The 16,607-nt window shown below is 42.6% G+C and overlaps 2 protein-coding genes across 3 annotated transcripts; both read right to left on the bottom strand.

Annotated features, from left to right (window-relative positions):
• LOC120021386 (transforming growth factor beta-1 proprotein) lies at positions 1–5,138 on the bottom strand. Of its 2 annotated transcripts, XM_038965137.1 has the most exons (7): positions 3,684–5,138; positions 2,084–2,353; positions 1,779–1,856; positions 1,514–1,664; positions 1,108–1,258; positions 864–974; positions 1–721 (listed from the first exon to the last, which is right to left on the bottom strand). In XM_038965137.1, the coding sequence occupies exons 1-7, from the start codon at positions 4,021–4,023 to the stop codon at positions 674–676; spliced, it is 1,149 nt and encodes a 382-aa protein (XP_038821065.1). In that variant the 5' UTR covers positions 4,024–5,138; the 3' UTR covers positions 1–673. The 2 variants fall into 2 exon arrangements, with proteins under 2 accessions (XP_038821065.1, XP_038821066.1); XM_038965138.1 differs by lacking the exon at positions 1,514–1,664.
• A 1,569-nt stretch (positions 5,139–6,707) lies between these two features.
• LOC120021385 (B9 domain-containing protein 2) lies at positions 6,708–8,298 on the bottom strand. Its single transcript, XM_038965136.1, has 4 exons — positions 8,236–8,298; positions 7,851–7,964; positions 7,617–7,742; positions 6,708–7,464 (listed from the first exon to the last, which is right to left on the bottom strand). The coding sequence occupies exons 2-4, from the start codon at positions 7,936–7,938 to the stop codon at positions 7,151–7,153; spliced, it is 528 nt and encodes a 175-aa protein (XP_038821064.1). The 5' UTR covers positions 7,939–7,964; positions 8,236–8,298; the 3' UTR covers positions 6,708–7,150.
• Positions 8,299–16,607: the final 8,309 nt, after the last annotated feature.

Genomic DNA, 16,607 nt, shown 5'->3' with positions numbered 1-16,607 from the left:
TGTGATGCAGATACATTTATTCAAAAGAGAATAATGACAAAAATATTGAGAGGAAGTTGATGCTATTGTACATTCATTATTTTAAGTAGTAAACCCAAACTAATCCCGTCTTAGCCTCTCTCTTTCCTCTACATTTCCCAGGGAGCACAAATACTGCAACACAGTGACAATAAGTCAAGACTATTGACACACCCAGGACATTGACAAGTCTAAACATTTTTTTTTTAAACTCCAAAAAGCACTACATATATTTAAAAGCGCCATGGTAGAGCATGGCGCTTGCAACGCCAGGGTTGTGGGTTCGATTCCCACGGGGGGCCAGTACAAAAAAAGTATGAATGTATGTACTTGTAAGTCGCTCTGGATAAGAGCGTCTGCTAAATGACTTAAATGTAAATGTAAATGTAAAATAAAATAAGAAAACATTAACAAATCACTAAACATAAACAACTGCTGGGAAAAGCTAAATGAAAAATGCAGACTAGAGACACCACCCAAAAACAATTATAATAGTACCCTTCGTAAATGAATGTCTTGACTACATCCTGATTTCCAAGGGACAAGCATTTTACACTAAACCAGCGGCATCAAAAAGGATCAGTCCCCATTTTGTATCTCCATGAGTACAAGGAAATACAATGGACAAGAAAATGTAGAGACATGTGCAGTAATTCTAGCTACACTTGCAGGACTTAACAATCATATTGGACAACTGCTCCACCTGTGAAAAAAAAAGTACATTCAATGGATAGACATTATAAATAAGTATTCAAACCCAGCAGCTGTGTTGACTATAATTTCAATTCGGTGAGGATGTTATGAGAGTTTAATTTGATACTTCTAACTATACAGTATTTACTGACCTTGTGTTGTCTCCCCACATAATAGATAATGGGTAGGGGCTCCAAGACCTGTGGAACACAGCAGGGTTGGGCAGAGGCTCCGGGGTTGTGGTGCTTATACAGAGCCAGTACCTGTGGTTGGGTAAACAACACTAGATATCTCACTGAACAGACCATCTCCCCCCGTGGCTATACAGCGTCTGATTACTGAACACCCCAACTGTAACAATAGGGCCGTCTATAGAAACATGACTGGTAGCATTACCTGGGAATACTTGTTTTCTGTGTTCCATATATAGGTGCAGGGGCCGATGCAGTAGTTAGCAAAGTAGCCCGTGGGTTCATGGATCCACTTCCAGCCCAGGTCCTTACGGAAGTCAATGTAAAGTCTTCGCACACAGCAACTCTCCGATTTACTGGGGGATACACACACCTGTGAGTTATACACCTTATTTCTTACAAACAGGGAGTTAACAGGGAAATAACGGGGAGTTAACAGGGCGCTAACAGGGAGCTAACAGGGCGTTAAAAGGGTGTTAACAGGGCCTCTAAGTAGGTCTACAGTATATCTATCTGCCAAACGAGATTAACTTTGTTAGTACACATTTAAGAGACATGAATTGATCATTCTAAATGTGCTCTTGGGCCAGTGGAATAAAAGATAGTCTCACTCTGAGCAGATCTCTTCAATAGTGGTTTGTCGTTTCTTCCGAGAGCTAAGCTGGCTGTGGCGTTCCACAGGAAGTGACATCAGTAAAATGTGAGGCTTTGATGGCATTTTCATGGCTAGTGTTTCTGTATCTCCCCTCAGCTTGTTCATCCCTATCATATAAAACATTGACACCTGTCAGGCAAGAGATTCACAGTGGAGGTTTTGGCAGAAAACGTATGGCTCGAGTTGATTTCAATACAGTGAATGGAGTAAACTGCAAATACCTGATATTTCGAAGAGGAATTCCTCCATTGTTTTCCCACAATCACAAGGCAACTTCAATTGGAATCCCTGCTCCTCTCCTGTGAAGTGTTGCACAAATACTAATATAATGGTGTATCAAACTTATTTTTAAACCTGAAGGAATAGGTATACTGTTTTAGGTGTAAAAGTCTGTTGGACAGTTCTTTCACATGCTTTGTCACTTCAATCAGACACAGATTTGTAACAGGATATGATTGTCTGTATTGCAACATACTGTTTGTGTTATGTAATTATATCTACAACCCTAAAGAAAATTGTAACTTACCAGCCCCTTGCAGCCACTCATTCAGAGTCTGTGTAACATCAAAGGACACCCAGCGATTGGCCCATTCCTTGGAGACAAAATGGGACTTCAGGTAACGTGCCTTATCTCCAACTCCTCTGTAGAGTTCCAGCCTCTGCTCAATGCCATCGCTCATGCCACGGTTCTTGATGAGGAGACGGAGCTCAGCTTGAGAGAGCAGTCGATCAGTCCCCAGTACTGACCGCATCTCAGACATGTTGAAGAGCATCTGGTGCTTGCTGGTGTTCTCACCTTGGAAAGGAGAGTCAATATGATTTTTTGTACTTTCTACTACTGGACCTGTCAGTGCGGGAGAGGGGGTATAGAGAAAGAAAGAGAAACCGAAAGAGAAGCTGTATTTTACCATAGTACTGGTAATAAAACTATTGTGGATAGATTCTGTTATATAAAGGCACTCTCAGAGAGAGGCGAATGCAGTTTCAGGTTTGGCCTCAAATGCTTTCTGCCGGAGCCAAAATTACCCCTGTGAGTCTGTAGCAATAATTACACATTGACAGGGACGCTGAGGAAGTGAGGCTCTGCTCTGGAAGCTAGATCACACCATGCTGCTGTATTACAATAAACCAACGGCATCAAAAAGGATCTAATCAGAGGGCACGGTCCTGAGAGATTCTGGCGCAAACCTAACCTGCTCAGAGTTACTGCCTGGACAACAAGTTTACACTGTAGCGATGTATACTGTCTTTTAGACAAAAAGGGGGAAGGATCCAGCAAAGGGAAGGAAACATCTGGTAGGGAGAGGTAAAAGGTTGACGCAGGCCGTGGTTTTACACACAGCAGACAGGGCCATTGCAGTCAGTTCAGTAAACCAATGGAAGAAACACCCATTTTCAGTCAACAACCTTATCTAAAGGACATAATTACACAAATGTACCCTAAAAATGATCCGCCAACTGCAGTTTATGCATTTGCTCAGTCATAAACTACAGCACCACTTCAAATGTATCTTATTCACGACATGCGACAAGGTTGAAATAGCCTTAATAATAATTTGCATGTCTACCAAACCTCTCTGCATCATCCTGCGCTCCTCAATCCAGGGTGGTGAAAAGTTAGACAGATGCTACATGGTATACAGAGATAGCAGCCCTTTTATTTTTGAGGGCAGAACCGGAGTCATTTAACAGCACGTACTAAGTCAAGTGTTCCTTCCTGCCAGCTATTCAGATAACCAGAATAAGCACACAGTAATCAGTCAGAGGAAACCACTGGCCCCATCCATCTGTCTTACCCTCCACATTGTAAGTGACAATATGGTCTAATGTTATTTCACTCCAAATATGGGTGCGATGATCAAAGATTATGACAACAAGCAAAATATATACAATGCCTACTTTTTTGCATTGCTGTGCAATTACCATGGTGAAGGCCTGTGGTTAGCTAGGATTTATATCTTAAATCGACCTTTGAAGATCCCCCTACACACATCAACCATTTAACACGCCTATACTTGACTGAAGTGAGGCTAGAGAAGCATCCACTTTAACTTGACAAGCCAGAGCCTGTGTAAGCAGCAGGATGTGTGTGCATGTAGACAGCATGCATGGATATATCTACTCACTTTGTTTCATGTTGAACTTGTGGACCTCCTTTGCAAAGTATGCCTCCTCCTCTGCATCCGGATTAGGCGGTATGTACGTGTGCACCTGCTCCTCACTCAGCTCCACTGTGCTGTTGTAGATGGACATCAGGGAAGCTGGGACCTCCTCAGTGTCTCCCTCCTGGTCAATCTCTGGCTCCTTGGGCAGCCGCAGCTTGCTCAGTATCTGTCCACGGATGGCCTCAATACGTTTCCTCTTCACCAGCTCCAAGTCCAGAGACTTACAGGTGGACATGGTGTCACTCCGGCACACATATTCCAACATCAATAAGGCAGTCAGCATCAAACACACTGCCCTCATTGCACACTTTAAAGAGGAACAATGTCTATGACAGCAGGCTTTCAGAGTTGACTATTATGTGGATTTACCGTCCTGTTTGAGCCTGTTGCATGAGCTGATTTCAATGTACTTCTCCTGCTGCTGTCACAACAACCCAGGAGGCTTCAGTATCTCAAGTTGAGCTCCTCAGAGACTGGTGCTAGCTTTTGAGCCGAGGTCAGATCCCGGACTAGAACCACATAGAGTTCACCACCAAAAGAGCTCAGCCTAAACTGAGTCACTGTCTCGCTGGCATGGTGCCTCACAGACTCTCACAGTGCTCCCTAGAGGCCGTCTCAATTCATGAATGAATGAACTACAGCACATCACCACATTACTCCCCGTGCCTGGGACCCAATTTAAAATAACAAACAAGCTCTTAGGAGACTGAACTGAGATTTGGAAAGTAACAGAGGAAAATCTCAATGAAAATTGTCAAGCTGTCTCAACTGTCTTCCCAACTCTCTATAAAAATGTGTTTATGTTAAAATCAGTTAACAAATTGTTTTGGCAAATGTGACAGTCTCTTCCTACAACGTTATTGAATATAAGTTTTAGTCAGCTGACTCACTTCTTTCATCAGATAAACTGCTTCAGACTAAGCCAAAGCAAAGGGCCATATCATTAGTCTAGAAGAGCACAATATTGACAAATGTAAATGTATAAACCAGTTCTACATAAATACATGCACACAACATACCGTGTTGCATAAAGCACAAGAAATGTTGTAAAAAAAAATTAAAAAACTTCCTAGCTTCAATTACTTAACCATTTAAAATGTTCCAAGACCGATGCTGTGTCATTCACTAGATGCACTTTCCCATGCTAAACTTGAGAGAACACTCAAGACAGAGGTCCACCACAAAAAAAATGAAAGAGCAGAGTAGACATCATAACAGCGTCATCTAACTCACCCACACAGTTACAGCTCAGGCCCGCCTCCTTCTCTTTCTCTAGTCTACTATATCCAGATCCAGTCAATTAAAACGTTTCAGACTAAGACAAAGATATAAGAAAAAAACAATACACCGTAGAAAACCATCTACCCTATTAGACCCTAGAGTTGTTCGTTTTAGCAGCCATCATCAGCCACTGATCTTTTCATTCCAGTTCCTGTTGCTTTTCTGTCTAGTTCCTGCCCTCTTGCACTAAAACAGTATGAAGCTCTAAGTCCAGGAAGTGAGCAGCATTGTGAAACATCTGCCATTTCAAAGTACAGGGTTGCTGTTTCCTTTAACTTTGCCGGAAGGCAAGACACATGTAAGAACTTAAATCAAATCAAATTGTATTTGTCACATGCGCCGAATACAATAGGTGTAGACCTTACAGTGAAATTCTTACTTACAAGCCCTCAACCAACAATGCAGTTAAGAAAAATACCTAAAAAAAAGGAAGAAATAAAAGTAACAAATAATTAAAGAGCAGCAGTAAAATAACAATAGCGAGGCTATATATAAGGGGTACCGGTACAGAGTTAATGTGCAGGGGCACCGGTTAGTCGAGGTAATTGAGGTAATATGTACATGGAGGTAGAGTTAAAGTGACTATGCATAGATAATAAACAGAGAGTAGCAGCAGCGAAAAAAGGGGGAGGGGGGGGGGGGGCAATGCAAATAGTCTGAGTGGCCATTTGATTAGATGTTCAGGAGTCTTATGGCTTGGGGGTAGAAGCTGTTTAGAATCCTCTTGGACCTAGACTTGGCGCTCCGAGGATCACCATGGCGGATGTGTTGTTACCTACCCTTACCCCCTGGGGGCGGCTCGTCAGGAAGTCCAGGATCCAGGTGCAGAGGGAGGTGTTTAGTCCCAGGGTCCTTAGCTTAGTGATGAGCTTTGAGGGCACTATGGTGTTGAACGCTAAGCTGTAGTCAATGAATAGCATTTTCACATAGGTGTTCATTTTGTCCAGGTGTGAAAGGGCAGTGTGGAGTGCAATAGAGATTGCATCATCTGTGGATCTGTTGGGGCGGTATGCAAATTGGAGTGGGTCTAGGGTTTCTGGGATAATGGTGTTGATGTGAGCCATGACCAGCCTTTCAAAGCACTTCATGGCTACAGACGTGTGCTACCGGTCAGTAGTCATTTAGGCAGGTTACCTTAGTGTCCTTGGGCACAGCGACTTTGGTGGTCTGCTTGAAACATGTTGGCATTACAGACTCAGACAGGGAAGACACTTGCCAGTTGGTCAGCGCATGTTTGGAGTACACGTCCTGGTAATCCGTCTGCGGCCTTGTGAATGTTGACCTGTTTAAAGGTCTTACTCACATCAGCTACAGAGAGCGAGATCACAGTCGTCCACAGCAGATGATGCTCTCATGCATGTTTCAGTGTTACTTGCCTCGAAGCGAGCATAGAAGTCATTTAGCTTGTCTGGTAGGCTTGTGTTAACTGGTTGATTTGCTAAATTCAATAGACCTGCAAGTGCTAAAAACAGAGTATCATCCAAATAGACTGACATGGATACAATATATTCGTAGTTAATATATTTTGTCTCACCTCTGTGTTTACCACCTACTATCAAACATTAATAATAAGTACTTCATAATATTACAGAAAATGTTGATGAGTGAATTAATTGTGCCTATCAGTAATGGCATTTGCAAGCCTAACTTTGAGTGAATATTTGTACAGCAAAAAGATGTAAGTTAGGTTAAAGATCAAAGGCGTCAGGTTTGGTACATTGTATTGATTTATTTACATAATTCTACTATATAAAACCCAAGGAATTCATAGAAAAGTATCAAACTGAAATTAAGTGCAGTACAAAATCTGTCTCGCATTGTTTAAAATACAACCTCGATTATATGAAATGTTCTAAAAAAATATTGACAATCGGGAAGGCAGATGGTGTTGAAAGGCTCACCCCACCCAACCACCACACACACGCCGCCGGTGGAGAAAGAGGGGACATACCTACATTTGCATGTTGGGTTCTCCTCAGCATGTATGCCACATCAACGCATCTCACAAGGCAAAATATCTCATCTGACCTTCTTTTATGTACCCCGGTGCAGATATGGTCCAAATCTACACCGCCCCCACGAACTAACAATACAATGCTCCATTCAGGCTTCCCTCCATTCAACCTTCGCTGTCCCATCTCTACATTTCAGCTCTCTACACCATATCTGTCAAAGTGTCGCATGATGATGCCTAGCTCCAGCTCCACAGTGCCCATAGCAACTGTGTGCAGCCTATATCTGTCCGCCCCACTGTATACAAGGTCTGGGGAGCGCAGCTGGGGACCTCCACCCACAAAGGTTTGAGCTATCTGCTCTTGCCAGGATCCCAGTGGTCTCCAGGTCACACAGCGTACATGGTGGTGCCCTGGGCTGGAGGGCACATGGCAATATCCATAACCATACAGCTGACAGCGCCCAAATGAATCCTGGTGCCAAACCTGCAGGTGAAGCTTGGGCCAACCTGAAGGGGAATAAAAGACAAATGAGTCTTACCCTGGTATTACCCTGAAAACTAGGCTTGGTAGATGTGACTATGTATATACTGTAGCTAGCTTTCGATTTACATCTGTGATGAACTGTTACTTTGAAATTGCCAGGAAGCTAGTTTGTTACCTTGCAGTCCTTTAGTGGTGTAGTGCAGATCAATGGGATGACTCCAGTATGCCATATCCCCCGTCTGAGGCAAATCCACCTGGGTCTGCCCCTCCTTCAGGCCAGAGAGAAGTCTCCATGCACCTCCTTACATAACGAGATAAGTGTTGTTGGAAACTGAGAATCACAACCATAACGGATAAGGTAAAGTACACATCATACTCAATAAAATAATCTGATTATAACGAAAAACACCTGTATGAATTCCCCATTTACAGAAGAGACTGCTCTGAGGGAAGCCGCTAGCCCCAACGATCTGACCGATAATGTGCAACTCTGCCATTACCGGTATCTGTGCAGCTCCTTTGCCTGCAGGTAGAGAACATAATAACGTTGAATTGGTGTAAATCTCTGTTTACAGTCACTAGCTAGCTGGGATTAACGTTAGTTAAGAGTAACGTTATAGCTAACTGGCTAACGTTAGCTAGCCTCGTAGGGTCAAAAGATACATTCGTCAACATAGCTGGCCTGCAAAATGGTTGTTGGTTAGCTAGCAAGCTAGCACATTTGATTAGCTAACGTTTCAACAATTTATATAAAACATTGCCAGTGAAAAACAATAATAATGTAAAAAACATACCCCAAGGATTCACTTAGATGAAAATCCCGAGGCCACCATGATCCTCATTTCCTTGGAAACCAAACAGGAAACTACGGAAGCTGACGATAGAAAGCAGGCAAAACGCGCATTCAAAATCCACAGATTGACTGCTCTGTTCCCTTCCTTCGACAGTCAGTATGGATTGTTGGATGACCTTGTAGGAAACTAGGGAAATTAATTGTCCACTAGTTTATTGCCATGGAAATGTTTTCTTACACATACACTGCACAATAGTATAGCTGGCTGTGTACATTTCTATCAATAAAATATATGTAATGTAGGGGAGAGTGGTGTCAGTTGAGCCAAATGGTCTATGCGTGCACCACCCTTGTTTCTAGGAAACAATGCACAAAATGTATATTTTGACCAAATATTTAGGATGAGGTCCTCATTTCATGTAGTCTGTGAAGGAAGAAACCACGTGGGAAAAAGTGGTAAGCAAGTTATGTCCAAATAATGGATTTTCACCAAGTCAAATTAATATATTGTGTTAGAGATTTCATGATGCTTGCTTGTATCTAATCAAAAATAGATCATTTTAGGATTGTTTTATACATCAGTTGGGGTCTCTATAAGCTTCAATATGTTGCCCTAAACCTAGCATCAGTGGTGGAAAAAGTTGCCAAATGTTATACTTGAGTAAAACTATGTATATCTTAATAGAAAATGACTCAAGTAAAAGTGAAAGTCACCCAGAAAAATACTACTTGAGTAAAAGTTTTAAAGTATTTGGTTTTAAATATACTTATGTTTCAAAAGTAAATGTAATTGATAAAATATACTTAAGTATCAAAAGTAAAAGTATAAATCATTTAACATTTCTTATATTAAGCAAACCAGACAGCACAATTAAAAAAATAAAAATAAATTTACAGATAGCCAGAGGCACACTCCAACACTCAGACATAATTTACAAGTGAAGAATTTGTGTTTAATGAGTCCGCCAGATCAGAGGCAGCAGGGATGACCAGGGATGTTCACTTGATAAATGCGTGAAATTGACAGTAAAAGTAAAAGTTGTCAAAAATATAAATAGTCATGTACAGATACCCCAAAAAACGACTTAAGTAGTACTTTAAAATATTTTTACTTAAGTATTTCATACCACTGCCTAGCAGGAAGTGCATCCTTTTAGCTGTGTGGGCTAATATAGTCTAAATGTTTGCCTTGGGTAAGTTTAGCCAATGGCTATGGGGTAAGTTGAGCCAATATGTGAGCCAATATGGTTGAGCCAATATGGTTGAGCCAATATGGTTGAGCCAATATGGTTGAGCCAATATGGTTGAGCCAATATGGTTGAGCCAATATGGTTGAGCCAATGGCAAGTTGAGCAAATGTCAGTGTTTCTTCCCAGACTTAATGCAAAGTATTATCGCTGGGATATGAGGTAACAACAGGGCCTGGCCTATGTCAAAAGTGTAAAAAAAAGTACAATGTTTTTTTTTAGGTGATAAGCCTGTATTGAAATATGCTTAAAATTGCACTATGCAGAAATCGCTCCACCATTTCCTGGTTGATAGAACTCTAATAGTCGCCTAATTTCAGTTTATTTGACAAAATAACTTAGTATAGTATGGAGAATCATTGTACCATCTAAACCACTGTGAAATACACTGCTCAAAAAAATAAAGGGAACACTTAAACAACACAATGTAACTCCAAGTCAATCACACTTCTGTGAAATCAAACTGTCCACTTAGGAAGCAACACTGAGTGACAATACATTTCACATGCTGTTGTGCAAATGGAATAGACAAAAGGTGGAAATTATAGGCAATTAGCAAGACACCCCCAATAAAGGAGTGATTCTGCAGGTGGTGACCACAGACCACTTCTCAGTTCCTATGCTTCCTGGCTGATGTTTTGGTCACTTTTGAATGCTGGCGGTGCTCTCACTCTAGTGGTAGCATGAGACGGAGTCTACAACCCACACAAGTGGCTCAGGTAGTGCAGCTCATCCAGGATGGCACATCAATGCGAGCTGTGGCAAGAAGGTTTGCTGTGTCTGTCAGCGTAGTGTCCAGAGCATGGAGGCGCTACCAGGAGACAGGCCAGTACATCAGGAGATGTGGAGGAGGCCGTAGGAGGGCAACAACCCAGCAGCAGGACCGCTACCTCCGCCTTTGAGCAGGAGGAGCACTGCCAGAGCCCTGCAAATGACCTCCAGCAGGCCACAAATGTGCATGTGTCAGCATATGGTCTCACAAGGGCTCTGAGGATCTCATCTCGGTACCTAATGGCAGTCAGGCTACCTCTGGCGAGCACATGGAGGGCTGTGCGGCCCCACAAAGAAATGCCACCCCACACCATGACTGACCCACCGCCAAACCGGTCATGCTGGAGGATGTTGCAGGCAGCAGAACGTTCTCCACGGCGTCTCCAGACTCTGTCACGTCTGTCACATGTGCTCATGTGCTCAGTGTGAACCTGCTTTCATCTGTGAAGAGCACAGGGCGCCAGTGGCGAATTTGCCAATCTTGGTGTTCTCTGGCAAATGCCAAACGTCCTGCACGGTGTTGGGCTGTAAGCACAACCCCCACCTGTGGACGTCAGGCCCTCATACCACCCTCATGGAGTCTGGTCCCGTGTGGCTCAGTTGGTAGAGCATGGCGCTTGCAACGCCAGGGTTGTGGGTTCATTCCCCACGGGGGGACCAGGATGAATATGTATGAACTTTCCAATTTGTAAGTCGCTCTGGATAAGAGCGTCTGCTAAATGACTTAAATGTAAATGTAAATGTCTGTTTCTGACCGTTTGAGCAGACACATGCACATTTGTGGCCTGCTGGAGGTCATTTTGCAGGGCTCTGACAGTGCTCCTCCTGCTCAAAGGCGGAGGTAGCGGTCCTGCTGCTGGGTTGTTGCCCTCCTACGGCCTCCTCCACGTCTCCTGATGTACTGGCCTGTCTCCTGGTAGCGCCTCCATGCTCTGGACACTACACTGACAGACACAGCAAACCTTCTTGCCACAGCTCGCATTGATGTGCCATCCTGGATGAGCTGCACTACCTGAGCCACTTGTGTGGGTTGTAGACTCCGTCTCATGCTACCACTAGAGTGAGAGCACCGCCAGCATTCAAAAGTGATCAAAACATCAGCCAGGAAGCATAGGAACTGAGAAGTGGTCTGTGGTCACCACCTGCAGAATCACTCCTTTATTGGGGGTGTCTTGCTAATTGCCTATAATTTCCACCTTTTGTCTATTCCATTTGCACAACAGCATGTGAAATTTATTGTCAATCAGTGTTGCTTCCTAAGTGGACAGTTTGATTTCACAGAAGTGTGATTGACTTGGAGTTACATTGTGTTGTTTAAGTGTTCCCTTTATTTTTTTGAGCAGTGTATATTTTCCATAACCAAAACTATTGTTGTTTCAGCTGTTTGAAGCTGGTGAAACAAAAACAAAATGAATAGAGCAAAACCAAAACTTAAGAACAGGAAGCATAGAAATAGCACACATAGAACAGATCTACCGCTTCTTAGACTTGCTTTCAAGTAGGATGATAGATCTATAACTCACATTTATATGTGGATTTGGTCGGGTCGCCCAAAAAGCTACATATTGCCACTTTAAAATGATTGAAAGACAAGAAAGTGATTGTTATTGTGTTGAATTGTGTTTGTGAAATAAAGATAGACATGGTTTTAAAAAGGTAGTGGTAATATTTCATTCAGTACAGTCATTTGTAGGCGGCTAAATTTACCCCATACCTGGGGTAAGTTGTGCCAAGAGACCACTTTTTTTGTACGAGCTATGTTTTCAAAATTGTAATGTTTACATTAATTGTGATTATTTCCAGGGATACACAACATTCATAAATATATGTAGATATCTTTTAAATAAATAATACTATATTTCCCTTGACAGAGTGACGCTGAATGTAAAAAATTGCTCCACTTACCCCACTCACCCCTAATGTGATGAATGCATTAATGTGTGCTAGGCTACACAAGGCTGCGTATTGCTCGCTATGGGAATGAAAGAGACAAGAAAGCACAAAACATTTTCTATCGAACACTGGCATTTATTTAAGCAACATATAAATAAGGAAACGAAACAATGACAATGAACTTAGCTAACACATGGCAGAGCAAAAGTTAAGGAGATAGGTGTGGGGCAAATAGTTATAAAGACAAGGTATGCTTACATTACGTTACTTAAAACGGCATCAAGAAATCCACGCTCTCTCCATAGCCAGAGGGTGACAGCAGACAGGTTGTAATCAAATAAATTATATCAAAGATAAGATAAAATAGCTCAAATGTTTTGCATCAGTACATATCACTTACAAAGGGTGGCAACAATAAGAGGCAATTATTGCCCTTGTATTTTCATAAAGGATGAACAGGAGGATTGAAAGTCTTGACGGTAGGTAAATCATCATTTCCCCCCTAGAATGAAAATCCCCCACAGTCAAAGGCATCAAAGTCTGAGTCTGCCCCCTCAAAGTCAAAGCTGTGGAAGTGAGGAGAGTCAACAACAGTCTGGTTGCAGGAGTGGTATGCCCCTGCTGAGCCCAGGTTAGAGAAGTCTGTGGTGGGCGGCAGGTCAGGAGGCCTTACGTCAGGATTAGCAGGAGAGCATGCACCCAGGTAACCCATGGCAGAGGAAGCAGCGGCCCCTCCCATCAGCAGATACACAGCCCTCACTGCCTGGGCATCATGGCTGGTGCCATGGCGCAGACAGCCCACTGAACGACTAGTCCCTTTGTCCCTCTTCATGTGGGGAGATTTCTGGCCTGTGGTGGAGGGTGGAGAGAATGTCATGCACATCCTTAGTTGCTGTCTACTCTACGCCACTGGACTGCAGGCTTTTTTTTCTACAGACTCAACCAAAGAAAAACTGAAACAGTCACGTAGACAGTGGTTAAATTAATTCAGAGACAAAATTGCATAAACAAGTTTGTATAGTAATGTCCGTAAGTCCTGTATTTCTCACCATTTTCCTTTTGTTGAATGTCGCCTGTGGTTGGCCCAGGAGAATTTGGCCCAGCAGAGATTAAGCCAGGAGAGGTTGGCCCAGGAGAGGTTGGCCCAGGAGATCTCGGCCCAGGAGATCTCGGCCCAGGAGATCTTGGCCCAGGGTATCTTGGCCCAGGAGATAAGATCTCCATATCACTGAGCGGTGGAGTTGGGGAATCTTTGTCAGAAATGGGGTCTGGAAGCGGGTCTCTGTCAGTGATGCATCGTGTCGAAGCATTATGGCGTCTACAGGAGGACATTGGTGACGATACACTCTGTAGAGTAGAAAATTGTATAGCTGTGATATCAAACCGTTGAGGAAGAATACCCTACCTCTTGCAATGCTATCGCTCACAGTCACATCACTGACAACATTCCCAGTTTGTTCAAATGAGGAGGGCGAATTAAGATTCAAATTAAGGAGGCATAGACTCACCTCTCGCACTTTCCTCAGCATGTTGACCCATTGACTGAGGAGAGAATATGACACATTATTACTTCAGTAATACTCAGAACATAGTTTCATCGACGTGAGATGAAAGAAAGTAAATCGCTGACACTGCACAATGGTGCCAACTCCAGTAATCCCCATCCCACCCCAGCCTCTATCTCACATTGCTCTGCCAACTGACCTGCAGTCTTCTGCGTTGTCAGCCAGTAGCAGCAGGAACTTCTCCTGAGGCAGGATCAGAGCAAAGCAGCAGTCCCTGCATCCTCCAGAGGGCAGCTTGGGCAGGTCCAGGATCTCCCTGCCCTCCACGATGGCCTCACAGCCCCCCTGCAATGCCACCATCTGGTCAGGAGGGGACACTGCATCGCGACTCACCAACACACAGCCGTCAGCTGTCAATATGAGGTACCTCTCCTTCCATTGTTTGAACATAAAGCCACCTGGAAGTGAGAGGTGGAGGTTGGTAGCGCAGGGGACAGGAAGCAGGAAGAGTGCATGATGGATGGTGAGAGAGCGGAACAAACAAAGATGAAGCTCTTTAGAGGCACTTAGGACTACATACATTTTTCAGAACAGAAATATTTAACACCCAAAGCACGATGGCAGGATTAACCATGTGTGTTAGGTCTATACTTTTGTTTCAAAGCAGATTTGTTTAAGACTACCAAGAAACACTCTGTGTGACTCTGATTTAGCCCACTGCAGTACAAGGTTAAACTAACTTTTTCACAATGATGATGATGATGGAAGCAGTGTGCCAGTGGTTACAAACATGTCCACTCTCTGCTTCCTATTCTCTCCTCCTTTAGGATTAAAACAAGTCACATGGTTGGAGGATCAAGAGGGGGCTGGACCAAGCAGATAATACTGCCTATAGCGTGCACTTGAACTAGAATAAACAGTGCCACACATCTGGATCCACTCACTACATCTGCAAACCAAAGTGATGCACTTCATCAGAGCATATAGAACAATCAGTCCAGGACAGGAGACAGTCTGAACAGCTGTTAGCCCACTAGCATATGGCATTTGACTGCATCATATGACCATGTCCTAGTTAATTGATACAAATGATGTGGTCTGATCTACTAATCTATTCTTGATCTATTCCTGCCCTAGATTGTCTGTGCCAGAACTCCAAAGCACTATTTTTCTCTGCATTTGCCCAACTAATTCCACGTTATGCAATGCATGGTATGTTGATGGAACATGCCCCACTTATTTTACATCAACAGATTTTTTTTCCACCTAGTCAGCTCTGAGATTCAAACCAGCATCCTTTCAGTTATTGGCCCAACGAGCTTAACCACTAGGCTACCTGCCGCCCACTCCTAAGTGTCCTGTACTTAGTAACAATTTATACATGCTGTATTGATGCCCGTAAAACTCAATAGATCTAGCTTAGCACCGGACATAGACTGTAAAACATTTCCCCGTTGTCATAATGCAAAAGAAGCTTGTCTGTTTATGCTAGCCATCATCTAATAAATATTTCTATGGATTTTACATAGGCTTCAATTTTGTCCCAAAACACACAACTGAAGATAATCATTATTTTACAGAAATTAATACATTTAAAAAAAACATCCATTAAATGTACATTACAATAATAATTAAAGTAACGTCCTACCAATTATTACTACTAAACAAAAATAATGAAGTAAAAGAGAGGAGAACTAGTGTCTTACCATACTTCCTGAGAAATCCACGGTGAATCCCTGCAACACTCATATTTAAAGGTTAGCCTCCATGAGAGACAAGGCGCAAGAGATGGAGAGAGCGATGGCTGTGTTTAGGAAGGATGCAAAGTGGGCGAGTGAGCATGCCTGTGTGTGTTTGGTATGTTTTAGTGCCGAGGTATAATCCCCATTCAGCTGGAGCATCCCACACAGGGGCAGTTCAGAAGCTTGGAACTAGATTGGGTTTACTGTCCTTAGGCAAGCCAAGTACAATCACGTAAACAACACATGCCAGTGCAAATCAAAAGTATAATACTGAAGTATGAATGGTCAAATCTAATGCAAAATTCCTAACCGACAAAATGACCTATAGCCTAACCATTTGTGCAACATTTTCACTCATGCATATAGAACTAGAGAAAGCACGCATTCACTGGGTAAAGCACATATAATCTGTACTGTCTACTGTGCTATTACTGACATGATGCATAACCACCAGCTTCTCTCTTCTCTTGAGCCACTTGATAATATTTCCTATCGATACTTGCATGCACTAAAATCACTCAAACTTGCACTATGACTCAGTGATTCAAGTTCTCAATCAATAAAACATGCACTATGACTCAGTGATTCATGTTCTCAATCAATAAAACATGTACTATGACTCAGTGATTCATGTTCTCAATCAATAAAACATGCACTATGACTCAGTGATTCATGTTCTCAATCAATAAAACATGTACTATGACTCAGTGATTCAAGTTCTCAATCAATAAAACATGCACTATGACTCAGTGATTTAAATTCTCAATCACTAAAACATGCACTATGACTCAGTGATTCAAGTTCTCAATCAATAAAACATGCACTATGACTCAGTGATTTAAATTCTCAATCACTAAAACATGTACTATGACTCAGTGATTCATGTTCTCAATCAATAAAACATGCACTATGACTCAGTGATTTAAATCCTCAATAATTGGTGTATTTCTTAATCTTAATCCCATTAACACTTTCATGTGAAGTCAACAACAACCCCCTGTGGTGGGGTGCAATGAGATCACATTGACAATCCCTCACTGTCTTCTGACCCCAGATTATGGCGGCCGCAAGGGATTGCTGTATCTCACCACAGATGGTTTGTGGGAAATAGGAATGGACAGACTGATACCATGTTAATCTTTAATAATCTATGTGAATGTTGCAGCATAAATCCCATATGGTTTTAAAATATCATACATAGAACAGACATTAAGC

The sequence above is a fragment of the Salvelinus namaycush genome, chromosome 26 (assembly GCF_016432855.1).
Source record: "Salvelinus namaycush isolate Seneca chromosome 26, SaNama_1.0, whole genome shotgun sequence".
In the NCBI taxonomy this organism is placed as follows: domain Eukaryota; kingdom Metazoa; phylum Chordata; class Actinopteri; order Salmoniformes; family Salmonidae; genus Salvelinus; species Salvelinus namaycush.
Note: the sequence above shows the minus strand (reverse complement) of the source record. Positions and strands in the feature narration are given on the sequence as shown.

Excerpts from the sequence above, each read along its gene's own strand:
- LOC120021386 (XM_038965137.1), bottom strand. The coding sequence starts at position 4,023 with ATGAGGGCAGTGTGTTTGATGCTGACTGCCTTATTGATGTTGGAATAT. Across the intron at positions 2,354-3,683 it reads CAAGTTCAACATGAAACAAA|GTGAGAACACCAGCAAGCAC; the intron begins GTGAGTAGATAT and ends CTCCTTTCCAAG. Across the intron at positions 1,665-1,778 it reads ATTCCTCTTCGAAATATCAG|GGATGAACAAGCTGAGGGGA; the intron begins GTATTTGCAGTT and ends TTTATATGATAG.
- LOC120021385 (XM_038965136.1), bottom strand. The coding sequence starts at position 7,938 with ATGGCAGAGTTGCACATTATCGGTCAGATCGTTGGGGCTAGCGGCTTC. Across the intron at positions 7,743-7,850 it reads TAAATGGGGAATTCATACAG|GAGGTGCATGGAGACTTCTC; the intron begins GTGTTTTTCGTT and ends TCGTTATGTAAG. Across the intron at positions 7,465-7,616 it reads CACCACTAAAGGACTGCAAG|GTTGGCCCAAGCTTCACCTG; the intron begins GTAACAAACTAG and ends ATTCCCCTTCAG.